At 39.1% G+C, this 26419-nt stretch overlaps 1 protein-coding gene across 1 annotated transcript in view; it reads right to left on the bottom strand.

Annotated features, from left to right (window-relative positions):
• LOC133444856 (transcriptional enhancer factor TEF-3-like) overlaps window positions 1–14702 on the bottom strand; it is a gene marked incomplete at its 5' end in the record, with an annotated part of 37417 nt that extends 22715 nt beyond the window's left edge. Inside the window, 2 exons of the mRNA XM_061722754.1 lie at window positions 2161–2225; window positions 14396–14702. Of these exons, the coding sequence (XP_061578738.1) occupies window positions 2161–2225; window positions 14396–14702 (372 nt within the window). The remainder of the gene's footprint in view (window positions 1–2160; window positions 2226–14395) is intronic.
• Between the last annotated feature and the right edge of the window lie 11717 nt (window positions 14703–26419).

Below are 26419 nucleotides of genomic sequence, written 5' to 3'. Positions count from 1 at the left end.
AAACCGTACACCCTGTGTTTGCTGGACAGTGTTTTTCCTGGAAGGAAATATTGGAGCTGAGTCTTCTAAATGTCATTTTTAATGCTATTCCACAACCTGAATTCCATTCACTATTATTGGTTTGGTGAAATGTCAGAAACATATGACTTAAAAATAAATAGGCAAAGAGCACATGGGAGAAGCCAGACCATTCTCGTTTATTTTATTATATTTGTAAACATCCCATACCTGATTTTGGCAAACATCTGCCATTTGAATCATTTTATTGAGCTTATGCAATGTTCAAAGAGTCTTGGAGTACAACTACTGCATAGTCTTCTTCAGCACGTCCTAAAGGCTCTCAATTAGATTAAGCATCCTATGCCACCTTTTTTTTGGGGGGGGGGCTACCTAATGCTTGTTAACCTAGACCTGACAAACTGAAGCATCCCCAGATCATAATGCTTCTGCCAAACACTAGAACTGTAGGCGCAAAGCATGATGGGTGTAAAACGTCATCTGCTTCTCTTTTTGCTCTGATGTACTTGAAAGTGGGTTTCTATTAATGGGGGTCTGGGGTAAAACCTGAGTCTGGAACTCTAACGGGACTGACCTCTGTCCTTTCTGGGTTAAAACCTGAGTCTGGGAGTGTAACAACAAGGCTGACCTCTGCCCTTTCAGCCCTCCATTACAGTGATGATCCACCAACTTAGCAACTTCATACCATTTAGTGTCGGCGGTGCTCTTTTTCACTGTTTGTCAACTAACTAAAAGAGGAATAATAGGAAAGAATACAAAAAACAAACCTAAACGATTAGATCGCCTTTGAAGGAGCTGTGTTTCTGCCTGCTGTTGACTTACACTGCATTAATGAATGATTCATGAAAATGACGAGATCTGAGTATCATCATTTCCTAGCTACACCATATTCAATTAGAAGCGAGTCCCACTTATACGGGATTCCTGAAAATTCTTGTTGGTAGCGTTCCTGCTAGCGAACAGCCCACCAAGCACCAAAGGTTGAGGCTCCATAAAAACTATTCCCTGCTAATGGTAATCCACCGGCCTTATCCCTCGGGAAACAGGGTAAATCTGGACTCATCAGACCATGTGACCATCTTCCATTGCTCCAAAGTCCAATCTTTATGCTCTCTAGAAAAGTGGAACCTTTTTTCGAAGTTTGCCCCATTGATAAGTCATTTCCTTGTGGCTTCATAGCTGTCTAGTCCCAATACCTTGGTTTCTCTGCATTGTGTGCATAAAAAAGCTCTCCACTTTTTAGTTAATTTTCTTAAAAATAATAATAATGTAAATAATGTTTTTATCAATTTGTGTGTGTTTTAGTTGTTTTTTCTGTTTTCATGGTCTTTGTGTTTTTATTTTCTCGTATTTTGTTCTGTGTATCTGTATTTCTATGTTGATATTTTACACAGCACCTTGTTCAGTGAAATGTATGTTTAAATGTCTGTAAACAAAATGTGATTCCTAATTTACCTTCTAAATGTATAGTTGCTGTCCCAGGTTTGTAATATGTCTTATTCATACATTAGTACCTAGTTTGAATTTGAACCTGCTTTATTTGCCATTAAGATCATAAAAGGGTTAAACAAAACATAGTAAACAATAGCCAATTTCCCCCCAGGATTAAAAAAAACATCCTTTTTCTGATTCAGTTTTTTTCTAAATATGGTGCTAAGCCACAATATTACGACACTTCCCAAATGTTTCTTCAACTGTATTAATACTGTATATATGACATGAGTTAGACTATTTATTGCAATTCTTTTATTGCAGTCTCTGCCAGTACAATACAGCTTTACAACAACACAGTGGTTGTCACTTTACAGCTGATATGCCAGCAGGTTCAGATACTGAAGTGAAGATAGAGTTCCAAATCCCTCACCGTCCCACCTCAGTCCCCCACCTTGACAACTGTACTGCCCAGCTTCTTTTCCCTTCTAACAAGCACCAGATCCTCGAGGTGGTGAAGAAATAATACCGACACATGATCCTATAGCATCTGTGCATTGGACCCTGGCCCTAAATCAATCGTCATCGTCACCCGCCCTCCAACAGGGGAGATCTTTGGGTTTCCGGGGGGGCGAGCCCATCACTCATCAGAGGTTTCTGTAGAGGTTCAAAAATAGATACTTCAGCAAGTCATATTTAGAGAGAACTCACCTGCTTCCTGGTCCGTGTCTTCCCTGTGCGAAGTTTGATGTACCGTGCAATCAGCTCATTTCGTCCTGCATGGGGTCAGAATAAAAGAAACAAACAGAAAATCACTGAATCTTTGATTAATTGATTTATTTCCAATCAATTTATTTAACATGTTTCATGGAATTTCTCTAAGAAAAGGGAAAGTGGTAAGATTTGTTTAGATTTTTTTAAGAACAACTGATACAAGGTGGAAATTTTGTACTTTCACTTTTATTAGGCAGTTGTGCAAAATACTGCGAAAGTGAAAAAGTAAGAAGGACAATAATCTCTGAACAAAGAAACATTTTAAATAGTCAATCCAGTTCTAATTAGTGAATGAGATTTATTCATTTCTTTTGCTCATAAAAATATACAACTCAAAGCATAGAGGGGTAATTTATCTATTTGAATCAAGAAACTGAACAGAGAAGGTGATGCAACACCCAGGATGAACCCCTCAGCAGCGACCCTGCTCGGACTGGCTGGCCAAAGAGTACATGACAGGGACAAATGAGGAAATGTATATTTCTGTGCACTCACGCAAATGAACAGCACCATCTAATGAGGTCAATTAAAGTCTAAAAATATGCTTGCGCTCACATCTGATTGTGCACATATTTGCATGTGGTTGCATGCACATATGTTTGGATTCAGCACTCAAAATCAACACTCAAAGTCGCAGGTGTAAGTTAATCACTGAAGAAGCACTTCTGTCTGTATATGAGAGCCTGACTCAGTCTCAGATTGGCCCCCAGAGTGTTCGCTGAGCTCATATCTCTGCAGAGAGTGTGCGTCTGTGCGCTGCTGACAGACAAGTCACACTGGTGGAGCAGGTGGAGGCGGCAGCCATGCGATCTTCAGACTCGGGACAGACATGACACAGGCCGGAGACCAGCCGGTCCAGTGAGGCGGCGACGCAGCTGCCGTGTGTGTCAATGTTTATGGAATATGCCTTTATGCTTGCTGTAAATTTTGAGCTGGGACGCCACCTTGACCTTGTTTCTGCAGTTGGTCTGAAGGGCAACAATCGTGTGGTTTCTTTCACTCGCTTTTTTTTTTTTCCTTTCTTTTTTTTTTTTTTAGCAATGGTGAGACACCCGAGATTCTTTGATTTATAGACAAACAAGTGAACAAACATTTTCAAGTCATTTAAGATGCATTTGTTTGAATATTTTCAAATTTTCACTATAAGTTTTATAGTATTAATGACACTAAATGCATTAACAACAACATAAATAAATATTGATCTCACCCTGGTCAGTAACAAATAAGATAATAATTATATACAATTTTTCAACTGTACGAGGAATAAATATGAGACAAAATTGCACAGAATTACTAATACAATCTCTGACATACAGAAAAAAAAAAGAAAAAAAAAGTTTTTGATCAGGTTTGCAGCACCTCTTAAACACGGCCTTTTTTCTCCTGGCACCACATCCCACATGGTTTAACACGCGGGTCAGTCACGACATGCAACTTGCCACAAACTCGCCAGATTTTCCCTCACATAGTGATGCTTTGCTTAGACTTCAAAACACTTCACAAACCTGCCAAACACCTGACCCTCAGCCAGTGAAAAGAGGGAACACAACACCTGCCTGAAACCACATGAGCTATTTTATCAGTTAATAAAAGTGATCCAATTCTGGTGAGAATGCAGACCAACATTTCCAGCCAGTCCCCATGTGAAACAGAGAGTCCAGACCTCACAGTTTGTTCAAGCATGAGTTCTGACTTTTGCAAGTGCATGTTATTCTACGATCAATTTCAATTTATACAGAGTATTGTTATTACTAAATTAGTCATTGAATCTGTTTCAATTTTACCCTGAGACTTGGCTTCATAGTTTACACCTTTATTTCCACTGAACGAGCCAAATGTTACTGGGACCTGGAAACTAGGCAAGTTGAAGACAAGCAGTGCGTTTTTTATTTATATATATATATATATATATATATATATATATATATATATATATATATATATATATATATATATATATATAAAAAAAAACACTGGGCTTTTGATCACAGTGGTCGAAGAAGCAGAGACCACCTGGACAGTCAGTAATACGAACTTTCACACTCCAATTTGAGGCATTAGCCATTGACGCGCTTTGGAACCCGGAGGATCTTCCACCAGCTGAATCTAACATCACAGCCGCAGTAATATCGTAAACAGCAGCACGGACGGGGAAACTGAGCCCAGCACTGCACTGTGTCCTATAGAAACAACTCAATGGAAACTATATTTGTTTTAAGTGTTTTTAGTCACCATTTTATTCTGTTTTAATCCTTTTATCCAGTGCTGACTGAGTAAAGCAGTCGGTGTCTGTGGACTGCGAAGCAGAGCACAAAGCCGTCTTCAGATTGCAGAACGGTGTAAAGCTTTGGAAATGTTTGCGTCACACGTTTTGGTCATACTTCCTCATCTCTAAATCCCTGCAGTTATTAACATAAGTAGAGTAATTTAACATTATAAAATCTGATGTGTCATATTTGATACACAAATGTCTGAGACCCCCCATAATTTAAGAAAATAATTTTACACAATAGAAAATAAATACAAATAATACAAAATATATTCATATTGATACAAAATGTTATTAAGAAACTGTTGGAGGTGTTTTGCATTTTAAAATATAACAAATCCTTTAAATAAAAAAAGGATTTTGTGTGTATTATTTCAAAAGGGTTAAAAAATGAAGGTGTGATCACACACGTAAGGGCGCTTTATGTTGGTTATTTCAATCTAATAGCCTTAACCAAAAGCAAATAAATTGGAGTGGGTTATTTTGTATTCTGAAAATGAGCTGAATTGAGATTAATTTAAAAGAAAGGAACGCAATTTGTCAGTTTAGCATTGTTTTTTTCTGCCATCTACAATGCACAGTCTCAATCTTTGTTTTTCTCTTAATCTGAAAGGATGACATTGGTTTTCTGAGCTCCTCAAAACTGCTGCATATTACTGTATAAATATGTCCAATCACTGAGCATCCAGCTGTGGGGGAGCCTGTGCAAACACACAGTCTCACACACACACAGATACAGATCTTGAAACACACACCGGGGGTGCACTCACCTGCTGGTTGTCTAAACCCTTACAGGCATATTTCTTATTTTATTATTCTTTTTATCAATATTGAACCAGCATTATAGATTTGAAATATTCTTCTCAAATACTCGAAATATGAAATACTTTTCTCTCTCAGATGCTCGACCAGCAGGTTAAAAGACAATCAATTATTGTAATCAAAATGAGAACGGCTAACATTTTGAGTATTGAGCTCCTTAAGAGTCAAAGATTTGTTTTCCTTCCTGTCCTCGTATCAGATGTCCTACCACTCCTGGTGTGAGTGCTTGGGCAAGGGCTCATCAAAAATACTCTCCAACACACCCATGAGATCAGACAGGCGACTCAGTCACACAGCGATGAGATCATGATATCCAACGGGAGTCGCGCAGACAGAGAACTTGTGCCAGCCAAGGCTGCAGGAAAAATCTGTAGGAACATTATACCATCACCCAGTGCTCCACAGTTTGATGTTGTTTATCACGCTGCCTGCAGTCACGCACTTGTCAGGGAGGGAATCTGATTCTGGAAACATTTTTAAGGGCATGAAAAGCAACACAGTCAAGGAAAAGACACAGCTCTCCAGAGTTCAGCTTAAGAGAGGGCATGAGTTGTGAAATTATAACAAATAAACGCAACATATGTGTGTGGAAAAATGTCAGCATTATCCAAAAGAGTGGCTCAGGGTATGACTAAAGCCGTTGAGAAAAAAACCTTATCAAGGTTAATGATGGCAGATATTTTAGCAATACATCTTAGGTCTTCTGATTTTGTAAAGCTCCTGTTCTGAGTCAGTTTTAGTTGATTATTATGTATTCAAGTCTGCTGTACAACTTGCTTCCCTTGTGCATCATGTGTATTTTCTCTGTTTGTGTTTTACACTTACATGTTATTCTAGCCTTAAATCCAGAGTTTGCTTTATTTATTGCCAGAACTGCTTTTGTTTGTTGTTCTCCTTGTCTGTTGATTTCCCAGTGTTGCATAAAGATTTTTTTTGTCCTGTTTTTTTCTTTATTATTTTTTTTAATCTTTATTATTATTTTTATTATTATTCTTTTTGGTTTACCTGCCCCAGCAGCACTGTGTGTTTTTGTGTTAATCTGCATCTGGGTCACTCGTCTACTGCTCCATACTTCCTCTTACACATGAACATTCTGTAAAGAATTGATCAAAACTCATAAAACTTTCCAAAAGATAAAAGACACAGAAATGCTAAAGCACTGTGAATACACTGACCGAAACGCAACTAAAATAAAACTAAGTAAGAATCTTTTACCAGCCTGTTTCTTAATTCTGTCTCGATCATTTCCTGGAATTTAATGTAATTAATGTTTAAAGGAAGTCTGAAAGTGCATTACTGTCTGAACAAGTGACTAAAACCTGTAGAAGAGATAGTATTTGGCAAAGAAGATGTATTTGATGTGGCCTAAAAACAAAATAATGATTTGACACGCTGGTTGCTAAATATAGCCAAACAAGTAATTACACCCCTGCCAAGACATATACCTGTAAATCTCCTTGCAAATATACAAGGTAAATTGTGTAACAAGGATATGCACAGCTCTCAAAGGTGAAAAGCTGTTATGTTATTTTGCCACGCGTTCTGTCTTGTGCAATTCATAGACTCCACTTGGCCATAGGTGAATGATTCCCTCGTCCTCTTTGAGTGTTACGTACATTAAGTTCAAGTGCCATCAAGGTCATACTGGTGTTAATGGACAAAAACCTTCAAAGGCTTTTTGTGCTGCTTTTTATATGAAGTTTGATGCAAAATGTTTCAAAACACCAGTTGATAATTATTTTAAATTATCCTGATTCCACTGTTGACCAAAATAATAATGATTATAATTGTCCCCACCGGTTACTCCTAAGAAAAAATGTCTTAAACATTTCCTTACATGCGGACATCAGGGCATGTTTACTCCTGGAGAGGTAATCATCCCGAAAAGAATCTAAAGAAAAGTACTTTCAGCAGTTTTCCTGCTCCTCCTCTGTTCCGGCCTGCTGGTAAAAGGTCAGGCAGAGGTGGACGGGGTCAGCGATGGAGGCCTACAGAGCTGCGTCCAATGTCAGCCCCTGGGCTTGGCTGCTCATAAATCTGCCCATCCTCAACGGAGCTGCGCTCATCACCGGCCTGGCGTGATCTCACTCTCTCCATCTCAGTTTCTCCCTCAGCTCAGTGCATTCCTGACATTCCAGTTTACTGACTGGTCCACATCAGGTCCTGCATCTGCTGCTCCGACATTGTCCCATGTCCTGTTTCTGTGTGTACAACAACAACAACCCAGTGGACACTCAACTAATTCTGTATAACTAAACATTTAGGTCTGTGCCGTTAAAGTTAATACATAAGTCCTTCAGCTATTGGGTCACTGGCTTATAGAAATTAAAAACAAACTGCCATCCTCTCTGAATATCTGCCAGTTCATACATTTTCTTTCCCCAGCACTTATGACCCTCTGTGTCTGGTCAGGAAAACAAAGGTCACATTTAGGATGCAGGAATGTCTTGGCTAGGTGTTATTTCCCCTCCAAAAGAGCCAACCGACAGCTTTCTAAGCTCTGGAAAGTCCTCTGTCAATCCTCAGTTTCTCTAACAAATCAACCTGAGAATTCAAAGACCATAAACTTGTACTTTTTGAAATAACCAAAATTAAAAATGAAAAAGAAAGTCCCATAAATGTGCAAAAGATAGCAAGGTGGCACATAGATTATAAGAGATGGATTTGGTATTCCTGGCGTGCAGTTGCAAAAAAGTTACTCATGTGTCTTATAAATATCAATGATATGAACTGCATCTTTTATTTACAGGTAATAAGTAGTGCTGTCCAGTTAGCTCCTGGCCTCCACTGCTAAAGCAAAAGTGCTAATTTGTTTGCTCTGTAGCTACTTAAGGAAGAATGTAAAGTATTACGTTTCGATTTCATGCCAAGTTTTTAATGAATAGGTGAGACAAAATGGTGTCCTAATCTTTTATTCTCTGATTCTCTGGTTATAACTAACCAGCTAACTGACAAACAACATAGCTTTCATATGTTTAGGGCTCCCATCAATGTGAACAGTTATAGTTGTTGCACTTGCAAAATTTAATATAAAGTTTCCCCTGAATGTGCATCATAGAATGAGGGGGAACGACCTCTGAACTTACTTCTCTCGAGCTGCTTAGCTCTCGAGGGTTTATCATTGACAGTAATACTCTAGAAGCGTCTGTCTGGTTTGGAGAACAGGACTTACAAACAAGCATTTGCACAGCATTTTCTGGCAGGTTTTAACAGAAATGTGTGGGCCATTTGCAGGGGAAAGAACTGTTGGAAAAATGTAAAAATATTATGAGGAAAAAAATAAAATTCTAATTAAACTCCAAGCTTCTGATTTTTTACATTTTTTTATACCAAAAATGTCCATGTTTTTGAAGTCAGAGGTTCTGTTGGTTTTTTTTTTTTACATTTATAAAGTTTGAGTTTTTTAATTTATGCTGACTTAATTTTTTTTTTCTCTCTTAGTTTCCACCCCCAACTTTATTTTCCTTTTTACTTAATTGCCTTAATAAATCTTTCCATCTTTATTAAATGTTATAATCCAAAATGTTGTAATAATAACAGTTGAAGGGCACAATTCTGGCAATAATATGTCACAACATATTTTCTAACATAAGCTACAGTTTATCTGACATGTATAAAAACAGATTAAAATTATACATGGGGCTCCATGAACAAATGATTAATAAGGATTGTGAATGTTTATACAGGTACGTCCAGTAGCACTAGACTCTAAAAAAATGTATTTATCAAAATAAAACAACTTAAATCTAACAGGAGAGAATATTTTCCTGAAACTACCAGTGTCTGTTTATGTCTTTCCAGGTACACGAGGTCTCAGAGACAGTTCAGCACAGGCTGGAGCTCCAGAGATCCTTTCTGCTTCCACCAAGCTGTCATGAAATGTTTGGCGGATGTTGCAATGCTACCCCAGTTACATAACTGCCATTGTCCATGATATACTTTTGGTTACAACGTGAAACAGTTAGAGATACTATGTAAAGAGAGTGACAGGGATGCGTGGAGCACAGTTTAGATTCCAGAGGTTTACCACCAGCAGGGAGTTCCCCCGAAAACCCTCCACAGATTATTAAATCCCATCAGGGTTTATAGTTCAGACCCCAGAGTGGACTCTAACCAATGCTTGTGTGAACCCCCTTAAAAACAAAAATGTCATTGAGGTTTTGGATGACAGCCAACGGCGTTAAACAAAATACTTTGGCACACTAATTAGAGAAAAACACTAGTTCCAGTAACTCTTCCCTGGACTGTTTCAACATTTTTACTCAAGAAAACACCTGTGTTTGTCTTTTCAAAAAGCAAGAAACACATATTCAAAAAAAAACAAAACAGGTCTGCAGTACATTCTCCTTAGGCCAAAGAGGAATGTAATAAGACATTTGGTTTTCAAAGCTATTGTAATTGTAGAAGTAGGAAAAAAATGCAATTTATGGAAAGTATGCAAGGGGCGCTATTGACCCCTGTGAGAAAATGTCCAACTTTACAAAAGAAATAAACAACCACTACAAACGGCTAGGCTTCACATCCATCACTAAACAACAGATTCATAATAATAATAGATGTTGATATAAACTAGGGACATTTTAATGTGAAATAGTTTCTGAAACGGTGTGACTGTGCGGAATCACAACATGTGAATGCAGTGTTCGCTCCAACTTAATTACATCTAGCAAACTATAAACATAAAATGAGTTTTATACACATGAAACAACTTACACTGTTGAGAGTGCTCCCTGTCTAGTTAAACATGGACTACTAGGGCTCAGTTATGGAAGGAAACCACGTGAACACACAGGCCCCAGAGGTTTCTTCGTAGGTCAGCTGTTTGAGGCGGGACACCGAATCTCTCACTTTATTGCTAAAATTTGGACCTCAGTGAGGACTCGGAGTTGCTTTCTGCTGAACTTCACATGGCATTCTTAATGAGATTTAATTGTTTCACTAGATGAATACTGTCAACATAAAGAAATGCCTCACAAGAAAGATTTACCACCTGGGCATTTTCTCTTTGGAAGTAAAATACTTTGCTTTCGAGGGGAAATGGGTTTTATTATCCACTTCCCTTACACATCACTCTCCCTGCATCCCATATGCAGGAAGTCATCCAAATGTGAGAAAAGTGTTCCTCATACAGATGTTAGGAAATCCAGTGTGACAGAAGCAAACAGCTGCATAAAACACGGCGTGATATTACAGTAAAAGAGGAGGCTGTGATAGGATAAGAGGCGGGCACAATGGACAGGGTGCTAATCCTCCACGGGGTCGCAGACGCAGCCGTGCATACTCACCCACATCCCTAACAAGCGTGCTTTCAGACTATGGGACGCAAAATAAATTACAATTGCAAAAGTGGCATATAAATCAAAAGGGGCACCAAATAAACAGGGGAGGGAAGTAATATTCCCCAGGCAACATATTTCTGCTGGCTGAGAGCTGTCAACACATGGGTACAAGTTTGGGACTTTTCCACCATTAGTGCAGCATGAGGCCCTCCAACCACGGGGCACATCTCCTGCTGAGAGACTCACAAGGCAGGAAATGTTTTCCTTGGCAGATGCATGTCGAATCACTACTGCAGCACATAACCGCCACAATATCCTTGACACCGTCGCTAATAAGCAAGTTAATAGGTCTGTTGGGTAATGGACACCAGGGTGAGCACAATTCACAGCACGATGGGAAAATTGTGGGGAATCCAAGTAGAATATGGGATAAAAAAATAACAATAATAACTCAATTTACAATACAGAACGTGATCTCAACACATTTCTCATGCTTCACTGCTCATAGTGTTTGGCAAATAATGGCATTCATTCCTCACAATGGAATCCAACCTGAAACATGTCGCTCTCAGCTGAAAGATACATATTTTTGTCTGTTTTGTCTATGAATCCATTTTTATCCTGCGCTAGAACACTCAATAACATTTCTAAAACAACTATGTCATCACTTCACAATTTCACGGAGGCTTTAAACATATTCTCGGCTGATATTTGATTTGTCTACCTGATTTAAGACCACCCATCTGCACTGTAACAACATTAACAGCACCAAAGACCTTCAAAGTGGCTTTGCATTGATTGTGGCTGCTTGAATGACTTAAGTGGTTGTCCGATGACGACCGCAGGGATGGCGATAAAAAGGGAGCTGCAGGGACTGTGCACACTGTGAAGGAAAAAGGCCATTGTGGCGGTTTGAGGGCATTGAGGGCAAAGAGGGCCAAGCAAGGGCTTAGTTCTGGCTTTTTTCTCAAGTCATAAATCGGGATTTGTCACAAGGCTGTCAGGTTGAACTCAGAGAGCAGCTGGAGGCAAACTGAAAGGCTGAAAGACCAACTGACAGACGGACAGAGAGGAGAGGTTGCTCATAAAGGACGAAAAGAGCTGCCTGAGACAAAGAGATATGGGGGGGGTGTGAGTCAAAGAAAGAAAGAAAGAGAAGGTAACCAACACAGCACCTTTAGCTGTGACAAACAGGTGTGCAAGAGTTCTCCTGTGCCTCGAGGCCTTGCAGAACACTAATGCCTATACCTTCGTGTTTATTCGTCCATGCCTCCGCCTCCCCTCCAGGCACTCAAAGGGTAAACGTCTATTCTTGTTTAGGGTTACAGCCAAGCTGCCTTGAACCCCCGGCTTCCAAGCACACATGCCATTCCAGGCAAGCCGACGAGCTCCCTGTTGTGCATCACCTGCCCCTGATCCCCACCAAGAGGAAGGGGTACCTCAGCGCCTTCCCATTCAAAATCCAAACAAACGTTGCCCAACCATTACCCCCACCCAGCCACTCCCACCCCCACCCCCATGGCAAAGAGAGAGACCCCTGCCCCTCCTCCTGCCTCCACTCCAACTATTATTACAGGCTTTATAAGGGTTTAACCGTTGATCAGAGGATGGCCGTGACCTCAATAGATGGCTAAGCAAGTAGTTAAAGGAGCTGTCTGGCCCGGTGTCAACATAAGGCGATGACAGAGGTTGTCTGAAAGCATCACGCCTCCGTCCCCCTCGTTTTCCACGAGTGGATCCACTGTCAAACAGTCAGGCCAAGCCATCCGACACCAAACATCTTTCAGCAAATACGTTGCGGCCCTCTCACCTTTACGAACACCTGTTTGGAGATGACTTTTTTTTATTTTATTTTATTTTATTTTTTTTATTTTTATTGAGATCAATAGCCAAAGTAACACTGGTACATACATCTTCATAACTATTTCGAAGAGAAAAAAAAAAAAACAATAGAAAGATCACTACATTCAGTGACCGTAGTGTACCAAGTATCACTAAAAGAAAATCACAAGTCAAAGATTTTTTTCCCTTTTTTTTTTAACCCCTCCAACATAGAAACATAAAAATAAAAAGAATTAAAAAAAATGGATATAAAATTATAGCAGGATAAGAATTAATTACGCAAAAGAAAAAAAAAATAGAGAATAAATAAATAAAAAGAAAATAAATAGATAAATAAAAAATATATATATATAAAATAAAAAAATTAATAAATAAATAAAAACAGCTCACTAAACTATTACTCTAAACACCATAATGCAAATACACACCCACGCATAAATAAAATTGCAAAAAAGAAATAAAAAGTATATGAAAACACCTGAATGAGTGCCAAGCACTATACAGGCACCTCTAAGTGGGTAACACTTTTAAGTTTGAGACATGGGATATGAAATGTTGCCATCTTTGATAGAACTTTTCAGTACTACCACGACTGGAGTACCTGATTTTTTCAAGTTTCAGAAAAGACATCATATCCTTAAACCACATAGATTGGAGATGACTTTTACCGAAGAATCACTTGAGAAGCTTCCTGTTTTTCCTGCTAAAAATCTGAAATTCAGAGAACTAATCTCACAATGGTACTGCTTCAGTGCAGAAAACACAGGCTACATTTGATATAAGCCACAGATTCTGCATCCAGGCTCGTCTATCCATCTATTGTTTCTGGTATTGATGCTGAATGTAATACCGCTTGAAGGATTACTGGTGAAGAATTATGATTCCAAGTTAATTATAACCATTTCTGATCGAGGATTTACAAACAAACAAAAACAATGAACGCTCTATGTTTATTATATGCAGCAAAATGGATTATCAGAGCATGTGCATATGATACTATCTTAGTGTTGCGTGACTAGTGGAGCTGACAGCTGCACAGGAAACAGACGGGTGTGATCCTGGAGCACAAGGAGCTGGGATGAACACATGTGTGCAGGGAAAAATGTTTCAAGCAAACTGTCAGGCCTTAAGTACAATTTATACCAGGCAGACTTCAGCAGGGGATAGCTTTTGTAGCAAAAAAGGTTAAAAGTTAACGTGTTTATAACCGGCCATGTCTTGTTCCCCGATTGAATGTCGCAGAAAAAGAATTTATCTTAAGATTTCTTCTTTTTTCCTGAACTAAAGTGCACCCTCTGAGTCAGTATTATTAAAGGTTATTTTCTAAATAACAAAATCTGGAAAGAAATTGAGTCTCAGAGCTTTTTTTTCCTAACTATTTATTGATAATCATGAAATGGCAGGAGTGCCACAAAAAAAGCTTAAATAAGTATTTTTGTTCTTCCTAAAATTTTTTTGTATTCTTTTTCTTCTGTTTGGACTTTTCCTTTCCTTGCAGCTTCAGCTCTGAACCAGCTGAGTTTAAGCATCAGCGCCAGTGCTTCCTTATCCTCAATTAAAGCAATTGTTGACAGTAAAGAAAACTTTATTTAAATTATTTCTCCTTAACCACCGACAACACAAGCATTGTTGTAGCAGAATCTTCATCCATATTATATATGCACAGGCTAAATTGAAAGCTTGTTCCTGGAAGGCACTCAACTACTCTTTGGGTACGAAAACAAATCCTGTGGAAACTGTGGAAACCAAACAGGAAGTTCAGTGTATATTACTTATGTAAGAAAAGGTGATTGAATGGTTTTATTTGCATGAATCATTCCCAGCTCGAGGGCTACACTTGCTTTATGGAATTTCAAAACAAATTTGGGGTTAAGCTATTCCTGAAAAAGATACACTTTTGTCATTTATGTTGTGCAAGTCAACTTTGTCACTGACAGAATGACAACTGAGATGGGCGTACCGTACATCTTGCCCTCATCAGAGAGGATGATCTTCCGGCGGCCACAGGGTGGGTAGATGGCCAGGGCCTCCTGGAAACTCTGCTCGATGTCGGGGCTCCAAACACCCTCCGCGTCATTCTCCAGAGGTTTGTCAAGTCCATCCCCCAGCTCCTCACTCCCACCCCTGGGGGAGGGAGCCGGCACCCACTCCGCAGACGTGGTGGGACGACGGAGACCACGCAGCAGGGGGTAGAGGGTTGGGGCTTTGAGACAGATGGAAGTGGAAGCAGACAGAGGCTTCAGCAGAAAGCACACCTGCCCGTCTGTAATTCACAGGTGTGAGGGAGATGATGGTGACAGCAGGGACGTTGATGTGTCTGGATGTGACAGGACAGGAAAGAAATAAAGAATTTTGAGTTTCACTTCATGTCTCTGTGTTTCATAACCTCAAAGGGTCAACAGTTTGAAGAGTGCTTAAGAGTTAACATTTCAAATCTGACTTCTCTTTTCATGCTTATAGAGCTCTGCACAAATAAATGACACCTCCGACCTCATTTCCGGATGATATTTGACCTTTCTTTTTAGGGCTGTGCGATTAATCGATTTTAAATCTAAATCGGATTTATCAATCACAATCGATGTTAAAAAAAGGAAAATCGGAAAATCGATTTTCCTTTTTTGCAGCTGGCTGCATTACAGACAGAGCCCCTCTAGTCATCTTTGTTTGGTCAAGAAAATTGTGAATGTTGTCACTTTACTAAACTCCAGGAGGATTTACCGTATCTTTCAATTGCACTTCATTCCCAGTAGGGAAATTTGTTTGCTATTTTTATTTAAAAATAAAGATAAAATATTTGAAACAATTTATTCCATTGTCTTTTGTAGTTTTACCAAAAAAATCGAAATCGAAATCGAAAATCGGGTTTTCAGAGAAAAAAATCTGGATTTTATTTTTGTCCAAAATCGCCCAGCCCTATTTCTTTTTTTTAATAATCAGCTTCAGCCAACACCTGAGCATGTCCAGCCTACTAACAAGCAGACACATGTGCAGCCAGTTTCATTTGTCAGCATGCACAAAATCACTGTGCCAAGAAGTTAAACAAATTGACCATGTCAAGCATCAAAGAGTTAGTATATTTGTGGGGTCATGACATGAAGTGACAAAAAGCTACATGTGTCGCAACACACGTGACATACGCCTCAAGAGAATGTTTCTTATTGAACTGAATTCCTCTAAAGGAGCAGGGGTGAGTTTAGACGATCCATCTGCAAAAGAAAAAAATCTGCTTTTCTCTGCAGAAAGTCGTTATTTTTGTAACCTTTGAAATTCAGGGCAAGCACACAAAATAGGACCTTTTTGCCATCATCTCAGTGCAGATAGTTTGCATTTCTACCAGCTGTCGCAGACAGATTATGCGTAGTTTACATTGTCTGATAATGTTAGAACCGACACAGTGATGCTCTTGACAGCACTGTATGTACACATCTTTCATTCATACACACACCAGTGTTTTTAGATTTGGTGGAATTCACATTCAAGGACAAGACATGAATTTCTGGCATCTGTAGACGTCAAATATTTGTGTCTGAACGCGTACAAATTCTACTGTCAACAGACATAAAAATGAGTTATCTTTTAAGAACACCGACATTGTACATGTTTTTCCTGGGATGGCTCTGTCCACAATTGTCAGCTATATTTTTGAGCCGTGTTGGGCTGAAGCCGCTAGGCTTCTCGGTCACATACTCCAACATGACCAGTTGAAGCCAACACTGTAGTTATAATGAGTTCATACAACTGCACACTTTCTGTATGTAAAGTCTTCAATCAATACAAAGCTGTCAAGACTTGTCACCTGCTTAACATTTTCCACTGCTTCCATCTATCAACGCTATAGATGAATGAAAGCTCTGTTGCTCGGTGTCCTTTCCTTCCTGTCAACTCTTGTGTCTTTTTATTCTTTGAGAATTTATCTTATAGTGGCTCTCACTCCCCTGCTAGTCCGTTGTCATTCAGTTCATTATGCTGCTGCTCCTTGTGATGCCTGCTGGTTTATGCTTGTGTTTTTTGGCGATGAGGCAGTGACAGCATTTTCGGTGGACAAAAATAACATTATTAATAGTAGTACTGTCTCTCTGGTCTATGGTACTTTGGCTCCTTCTCCTGCATTTCTGACAACAGTAGTAAGATTCGATCGTGACTCTCCTTCTGTAAACACACACTTGTCTTATTTAATAAATGTTTATGCAAGTTATGAGCATCATTTGTTATTTTGGAAATATATCTAATGGAAAGAAAATAAGAAAAATGGGTGAAAACATCAGACATTAATAAATTCAATTAAATTCAATTTTATTTATATACCGGTAGTGTCTATTACAACGTTTTCTCTAGGCGCTTTCCAGCTTTGGACATAGAAAATCAAGTAAAACAAGCTACGGAACCTGCGAACACTCACTTCGATTAACTTCCAGAAATTGACACTTATGTTAATCAAAATACTGCCAACATTAAAAAAAAGAACCACTAAGTGTTAGAGGAGGAGTACGTGGCAAATAATGTCACACATTTAAAGCTGCCTCACTGTCCTTGTGCTCACATCTGCCAGGATTTCAAGAGTATGGTCATTTTGTTGTCACCCATTTCCTCATCAGAGTGCCAATTGTGTCATTAAAATCCTGTAATAATCAAACAGATTCAAAGGGAATTCTGTCAGCTTCTTATGACAAACAAATCGGTTCAAATAGTAGTGAGATCCAATGAGAAGGGCTACGACAGATCCACATCCTGTTTCTCCACACACCAATTTATGTAGGATGTCAGCACATGGGCTAAACATCACGGGGGAGAAAATGAGGCAGTCGACCGGCTACACCTCTTCCTATTGACAAACTCTCCCTGAAAAAAAAAATGGAAAAAAACGAGGACAATGGTAGGACGTAGTGAAGAAAGAACTGTCGGACTCATCAGTCAATGGGAACAGAGGTTTTCTTTGTCACAGACGGTTTTCCTGCCACAATGAAACCAAGAAAACACCATATATGCTTAAGCCAACAAAAAGGAAAGCGTTACGTCACTTATCATACCAAACATGAGTGTGTTTGGGAAACTGCAGTGATGTGGTAAGCAAGTAATGAGTTGTAAGCAATGAGTAAGAATCCAGCCAGCCTGCCTGCAGCCCCCGCTCACATTTCCTCTGACCCCCCTGATGTTCCACAGTCCTTCCTGTAAAGTCTCCGGCCAGCCGGCCATTAGGTAGATATGTCATGTGTAGATTCAGACGTAGGCAAAAGGACGCACATGGATAAACCCAATGGAACCCATATGCCAAGATGTGTTTAGAAAAATGAACAACGGTGCAATACATTTACTTAAACAGCAGACTGGGAAGATTCATATAGACGGATGTGTATGTGCTCTGTGTACAATATATATGCATTAATACATCAATTAAAAAAAATATTATTAAAAAGCACTATCAATTCTATCATACTGGACCAGTATGTTAGCTCCAATATTGTGCTGTTAACATTTATCTCCAGTCAGGCAGACATGGGGCTATACTCTATGTTGCAGCAAAATCAAAAAGTTGCATTTAGTCAACGCTAGGTTAATACAATATTTTTTATTTTTATTTTTTATTTTTTTCTATTAACAATTGCAAACATAACAATGATAAAAAAAACTTCACATTATGCAAATTCACGTCGAATTATAACATATAAAGAGTACAACACAAATTGCTCTGCAAATTCGGAAACAATGACTCACTTATTCTGGCTGTGCCCCATTGTTCAAACTTTTTGGAGTGATATGTGTAATTTTGTGTCTGAAAGAATTGATATTGATTTTAATTTATTTTGGAAGGATGTGTTGTTTGGTGTTTTTGACCATGTAACAATTAGAACAAAGCCAAAGGAAACGTTTATTATTAATTTGTTAATTATCCTCGCAAAATTCCACATCCACAAATCTAAATTCTTACGCTAGGTTAATACAAATGGCTGCTTGCTTCACTAAGCATTATAGCATGATGAGGAAAGGATCACGGCTACCCATTGTCTGAGCCAACTGTCAATAGAAATAAATGTGATGCTTTACATAAGTTCTACTGGGGTGGTACAAGAAAATTCACCCCCCTCAGAGTTTTCATGGTTGTCAAATCAAACGATGGAGACCAAAGTGTTTTTTTTTAACCAGGCTGTAAATATGTTCATTTCTGCTCTAAAGTTGGAAGTCAGTGGAGATGGACTCGCTTTTGAAGCCAGCCTCTATCTGTCAGTTGAGGAACTGCAACGAATCTCAGTTCCCCATGAGCCTCAGTCCGGACGTTATATGGTTGGCGCTTGGTTCTCGTGTGTACTTTTCTTCTTCGTTCTTGTGAAATATCATCTGCAACCGAAGCACTGTTCCAATTACAAGAACACATCTAAGCAAGAGCAGAATAAATGCTCAGACATGTTCACTTTATCAAGGGTGCATCCAGTGGAGTCTTGTGTAGAGTTGGGATGAAAAAGTATCCCAGAATGCATTTTGCGCCATTAAGAGAAAGTTATAGAAGAGGCCATAGGAGTAAATATATAGTTATATCTTTATGTTGGTTTTCAAGCGAGAAAATAATTGCTAAAACGTATTAAGTAACGTTATAAAGATTGAGAGTATTTTATAATTTCCTCTAACATCTGAGTTTCTTTTGTCACTTCTACCAAACTTTATTTATAACGCATCTGGCACACAAAAGCGTTAAATCCATTAAAAATACATTGTATGAAGTAATGGCTATAAATACTTGGGCGGCAACAATATGTGATCTGTTCTTACTTTTTTTTAGTGTTCAGGGTATTCGTCTTTATTACCTAATAAACTGTTGACATTCTGTGCACAGTGCAATACGTGCTAGCCTGACAAAATCAAGAACACAGGTATACTGTTGCTCCAATTGCAGAAAAAAAGAGATGCGTTATCCTGTTCTCCAAAGTGCGTTTTCCCGACTTGTATTAGCTAAGTATGGACTTGTGTTCTTGGGAATTGAGAATCAGCCCAGTGAGCATGGCATGGCCAAGCGCCACCCATCTAAGATTTGTTGCAGTTCCTCGACTGGCCACTAGAGGATGGCTGCAAAAGTGAGTCATTGTCCATTAACTCCCATGTTAAAATGTCCAACTTGAGAACAGAAATAAACATATTTACAGCCTGGTTCAAAAAATAAAAACCTTTTTTTTTGGCTCAATCTTTTGATTTCACACCCATGACAACTCTGAGGGGGGTGGAGTTTTCTGTAACATGCCAGGAGAGTTTATATCAAGCATTACATTTATTTCTGAGATGATTGATTGACGGTCAACTCAGCCAGTGGCTAGCCGTTATCACTTCTTCATCTGTAATTGTCACGCTTAGCGAAGCAACCAACCATATATTAACCCAGCGTTGGCTGAACACGACTGTGATTTTTGATTTTGCCTTCAAGTCAACATGTTAAACGGTATATTCCACTGTAAACATCTGGTGGCAGCTCTGCAGATATTTTGGCGGGGTTCAGCTGATGGAGCTGGGAAAAAGCTAACTTTGAGTGACAATATTTGGCAATTTTAATGCTAAGTAAGCAATTCTAGTTTTAAGTGAGGTATTTAAAATAATGCTAGTGTAGCCTATTTATCCTCTATTTTCATTCCTTAAAAAAAACGCCCCGTACAAGGAAAACCGGTCTTCAGGAACAAGTGGGTCACGTGACCTAATGCTTTGTCCATTGTTTTATACAGTCTATAGCCACAGCCTGTTTTAAAAGATAATAATTTATCGGTTTGATACATATCGTGCATCTCTACTGAAAACGATGGCTGACTAGGCTAGGCTAGTATCCTTCTAGTTAGTCTAGTAAAAATTAAGCTAATGTGTAAATTCCTTCAGTCTGAATTCCATTTAATGGTCAACAGGGGGCGATGTCTCCAATAAAGAGCACAGTTGGGAACTCAATAAAAACATTTAAAATTCAAAAAAATCCATGTTTTTGAGGAGATTTTTTAAAATTCTCCTCAATCCAACATGATGTTTATTTACTAAGTAAAAAGAGTATAAAGTAAAACAGGCTTTAAACCTGGGTGTTCAGCTCTTATACTATGTTGCACATTTTCTTTGCTTGATGGTGATGTTATTTTTACTAATTCGAAGACAAAGAAATGCAAAAAATTAGGCTTTACCAAGGTCACCATCACCATCCCACTGCAGTCCTATATCAATTATCAAACACTAAATGTATTCAAAAAGGCAGAGCACAAATGCAAAGTGAGTGAAAGTTGGATTAAATGCATTAATGTAACAACATTAATGCATTTAATAGACTGAAAGCTGAAGTTGCTTCATACATTCATGAAGATTACAAGCCTCTGACAATGAATGAATGAATGAATGAATGAATGAATGAATGAATGAATGAATGAATGAATGAATGAATGAATGAATGAATGAATGAATGAATGAATGAATGAATGAATGAATATAGCCTTTCTGGATTTAATCAGATATGTAACAACTATAAATCTTGGATGATTTTTCTTTTTTTGGTGTATATTTCAGTAGGCTATAGTCTTGGTCCACAGCCACCAGCTACTCCACAGTGTCTATACAAAACAAAACATTCTTGGAAATAATCAAATGTGGTGGTTTAATAGTCAGGGCAACTGATTTTAAATCAACAGCAACTTCATTTCAGGGTGACCACAGTTCACTGTGAGATCGGTGCCGGCCATAAACCATTAATGTGCAGCTCTGTGCCATGCTCAAAGCGTCCAGGAGGTTAATTAAACTAAGCCTTGCCTTAAAACAACCCCCCCTCTGCTACTCCCCCAGCTACACTCCCTTCTTCACGCACTCATGCAGCCCAGTCATTCAGCCCCCCCACCCACAAACCCCCCCACGCCCCCTCCTAGCATGGCCCCTCTTCTCTGGATCTGCTCAACAGGATAATCCCTCAGCTGGTGCTGCGGTCAAAGGGCCACATCGCCCTCCCACACCCCTTAACACAACTGCACACACGCTGAACAAATATAACAAACATGCTAAGTGCAAAAAATCTTTAACGAACAAGATCCCACCGAATATGCGTTAATGGCTGAAAGAAACACACATAAACTGTAAGATAGAAAGAAGGCCCACATGAAGCTGCAGGTAGCTCTTCCTCCATGTACCTGACTGATATTTCTTAACAACTACTCAATAAATGTTCTGTAAACTTTGCATAGACTGGCATTCACGATGCCTAGATTACATTTATCCAGACTTTTCCTTCACTTTTAGGATAAAATGTGATGTTTTGAATGTTTGGGGAAACTGGCAGGAGATATAAATGTATATGAATACTCATCATCAGCTGCAATGCATCAGCATCCTGATACTCTGCACTGACAGCATGCTGATGTTGGCATTTGGCCTAAATCGACACTGCATCCAGACTGCGTAACGCTCATGGCAGTAAAAGTGTAAAAACAGCACTTGTTTGTGGCTACAACTCACAGAAGGGGACTACACGAGTGTGTGTACGTGCCTGTTTGTTAATTGGGCTGGTGTGAGCACGTGTGTGTACTCAAGTGGTCAAAATCTCCACTAATCACGTAGGGAATGTGACGGCAGGAAATATTTTGAAATTAAGGCAGGGGTAGAGGATCAGACGATGCGATGGCAATAAGGTCGCTGCGAGAGCCCGTGGCGACCAAAGGGGTTTGTTTTGTTGGGTTTTTGCTGAGAGCGTGAGTTTTCTGGCATTGACTCCCACCGGGCACACACACACACACACACACACACACACACACACACACACACACACACACACACACACACACACACACACACACACACACACACACACACACACACACACACACACACACACACACACACACAGATTTATGACAATGTAGATGTAAACACCTTCCTCTGTAATACATCCACACGTTTTAACACAAACATGACCATTGGGCAGCAATCAAAAATTATTTTCACTATCAGTTAACCTGCTTTTTGTTCTTTTTTTTCTTTATTGATAAATTGTCACTTAGAGAGACGAACTCACAGAGCGCTATCACCTGACCCCGCAGTTCCCTGCAGCTCTTCATCTTTCAGCTCTTTGCTTACATGCCCTGAAGCCCGATTGTTTTGGTTCAGTCTGACAGCCTGCTGGAGTTTCCAGCTGCAGAAGACAGCTGTTTTCAGCAAGAAACCCCTCAACAACTCTTCCAAAATCATCCCAAAATTACAGACCAATTTACTCAGCTTTCAGGTGAATTTAAGGAAAGAAAACAAATCAAAAACAAATCAAACTTGCAAAATCGATCATGATACTAGAAATACTAACAAACACATGGGGATCTTCCACTGTGTGCCAATAGTTGCAGCACCACCGCGCTTGAACAAAACAGCCATCAGTTGTAAATTTATGTGACTTCTCAGTTGACGTAGCTCTGAATTTTTCTCTCCAGAGAGTTGTATATCACCCTGACACAAATCCCACGGCTCCAACTCCTTGCCACTCAGCCTCTGTCCTCTCTCAATGTTAAAGAGTTAGAGAAAAGAGAACAGAGGGTCTATCAGATGAGTCCCAGATAAGAAATCAGACCGTCTGTGATCAATGGACAACACACTCACACACACACACACACACACACACTGCACAGGGGACGGAGGTGTGGAAAGCCTTTGTTCTGCAAGGCTCATATCTGAGGCATTATTCGCGTTTCTCGTGCAAGCGGGGGAGGAATGATCACAATGTTGGATGAGCACAGCAAAAAAAAAAGAAAACAGAGCTCCTCCGTGGAGTGGATCCATCTCCGAACACATGACGCCAAAACAAGGACAGAACACACATTTTTGTCTTGTTGCTCACACATTTTCAAAAACCTTGTGTTTGTTTTTTTTTTAAACGCCCTTCTCGTTCCACTCATTGACCCACACAGACACCTCCAGGCCCCGCCACATCCACCCACGGTGTGGGATGAGATGTGGGCCACACAACCTCCTTGTTACATTATTATTCATCCGTCTGAGACAACGATGAACTCAGAGCCTTGAAAACAAAGGGCAAAGGTCTGGAAAGAACAAGAAAAAAGACTTCCTCTGGCTGTTGCGCATTTCAGAGGAGGCTCTCGCATTTGTGTGTGTGAGAGTGTGTGTGTCCGTCACCCCCACCCCCCACTCAGTTCAATTCCACCTGTTGCTCCTCTGGAAAACACTCCTCTCAGCTGCCCCGCTGCACACCATATGACACACACATGCGCTCACAGACGACAAAGACGTTTGTCGAGCATCTTGAAACGCAATCAAAAAAATACTCACTCATCCTGTCTTGTGATATACAAAACCACAATCATGCAAGCAATGGTAGGTTACAGTGCTGTCTATTCTTTGGAGAAGCTTATATTGATAACTTGTCATAGTTTTTTTTTTGTTTGTTTGTTTTTTTTTAGGGAAAAACCCCCGAAATTAAATGTCTGTGTTTCTTTATCTGTTTGGTTGATTTGGCCACTTTGACTTTCTTAACTAAAAACATATGTTTTGCAATTCATTCATCGAGACAGCTATTACATAAAGTGATAACACAAATAATCACTATTTGCAACTCCATTTTTTTTTTTCTGCTCTCACCCAAAGCCGTCTGAGCCGTCTTTGGGACGTTGTGCACAACAGCACCGGCAGATTAACTAGCCGCCCGGACATGTTGCTCAGTTTGAGGGGCTCATTTAAAACTTTTATTCATTGTTAGTTTATGGAGATTCCTGCATTAGTGTTCGGTAGCTGAGACTCAAAAACATCCACGCACAGAGCTCACACCTCAGATCCAGTGGGGATATTTCCAATAAGAGTCCACAGAGTCTTTTTTAGGTGGCTGCTGTCTGTACATCATCTTTACTGATTCTATCCATAATCTGATACAGCAGTAGTAGCTGTATATGATTATTTTATTCCTAACTACTCTACATGCCAATAGTCGGTTAAATATAACGCCGGAGATGCTGAGATGAACAAGCATGGATAATAATTGTGATTTGATATATTGATATTTATTGTACACATATGATAATATAAATCATTCAGGGCTGTGAGTAGTCACATTTAGTGTGCTGTCTCTCACACATAAACTCCCTGCCCCCGTCTCTCCTCACAAGTGATTTGGTTTCAGTATTGATTACAGATGTTAAGCCTCGGGGATTGTTTGTCTATCAGTTTGTTTGCTTGCATTTTCACCGTCCATGTCTCTTTTCCACCTCCTGCACTTGCAGCACCACCGTAGGTCACATGTCACACGTGTAAAAGATGGCCTAAGAGATACAGTAAGAAAAGTCATGATGACTATGACCAATTTATTTATTCTTTTTATAACATAAAACCTGATTTCTGCCGCAATGTGTCACATTTTGTTGACTGATAATATGCTTCAGATGTAAAACCCAAATCTTTACAGTTACTCCTAACTAATGTTGGAGTAGAATCTAAAATACATGACCCAAAATATGTGAGTCAGCAGTGCAAAATAAATCAATCACTGCATGTTTTCTAAAATGTACTGCTACACCTCCACCACCATTGTGGTGATGGTAGACCATTACCACAAATACATGTGTACCAAAAAGTATTCAAGAGTGGTGTAAAATAAAAAAAATATTTTTCTTTCCAAACTGTTCTGAACTTAAATGCACTCCTGAGGAGTTTTTTTTCTTGGTTACATTTAAGCAACAGAGTTTTATTACTGAAAGACAATGAAAGCAATTTGACTGATCAACATACAGACTTTGGTGAGTATAAGATGTTGCTTGTCTGTGGATAATAACAATGTAATGTATTTAATTAAATATTAATAGTGTATTTACATAATATAATATAATATAATATCATATTATATTATATTATATTATATTATATAAAATAATATAAAATGAGTTCTAAAATACAATGCTACAGCCTGGAGAATTTTTCATAATTTGAATATTATAGTATTATTGTTCAAGTCTTCGGCCACGCTGAGCTTTACTGTTTTAACAAATGTAACCATATATATTTATCTTACAGTCTCTTTACAACAAAAACAGAAAATATAGCAACCTGGCTCTCTTAACCCTAAATACATCCCGATTAATAACTCTGAAAACATCTGTATGGGTCTCCTTAAAAACTGTTAAATTTGTTGCACTAACTACTAAATTTTGCCAGTAGAGGGGTTGTGTTTACATATCACTAAAGTATACTGTCTGTCTCAATAAACGTTTATGGTCAAATTCACAAAGGATATTGACACTAGCTGCATCTATTCTAAACTGCCTCCAATCTATTCTGGCCTTGAAACATTTATCTGAAAATGTGAGCCTCCTAAAACAAAACAAAAAAAAACACTTTAATCAACTTTTGCACTAACTTGAACTTGTTTGAGGTAGAAAATCAGATAACTGACTACTACAAAACTTTCAAACAAAGCGTTTCACTGGTGCATTTATCTGAAAGCGACAGCAGCAGTGAATGTACATGAAGGAGAACCAGAACCACACTGGGGTCTATTATGACAGCTGAAGAGGCAGCTCAACAATACACCCGTGGACTGTTTATTACAAAACCTTAACCCACGAGTTAGTTATTAAACTTTAATTTAGCACTGTATCAATTTTAACTATTAACGTAAACCCCCGTTTTAACCTCCGTGACACAGTAAATAAACCTCATAACAGACGGAGAAACGTGAAGGCAACAGCCAGTCAGACCATCACTGTGTCAGATCTACTGAGACCTGTTGATAGGAGGACAGGAGAGGTGGAAAAAAACCAACAAATTAATCCTTGCAAAGTTAATAAATACCCGCTTCAAGCGGTGTAAAAGTTTAATATTTGACCGCACGCCTCTGACGTTATTTGCTTGAAAGAAAAGAAACTCAGAAATAAAAAAGATTCCCGCTGAGCCACAGGAAGCCCGAGAGGTCTCACTATAGAGCTGGGATTAAAAGAATAAAATAAAAAAAGGAATTCGTGCAAAGAAATGTGAGACATTTGAAGAATGTCATCTGTGACAG

Source organism: Cololabis saira, chromosome 5 (genome assembly GCF_033807715.1).
Source record: "Cololabis saira isolate AMF1-May2022 chromosome 5, fColSai1.1, whole genome shotgun sequence".
Lineage (NCBI taxonomy): Eukaryota > Metazoa > Chordata > Actinopteri > Beloniformes > Belonidae > Cololabis > Cololabis saira.
Note: the sequence above shows the minus strand (reverse complement) of the source record. Positions and strands in the feature narration are given on the sequence as shown.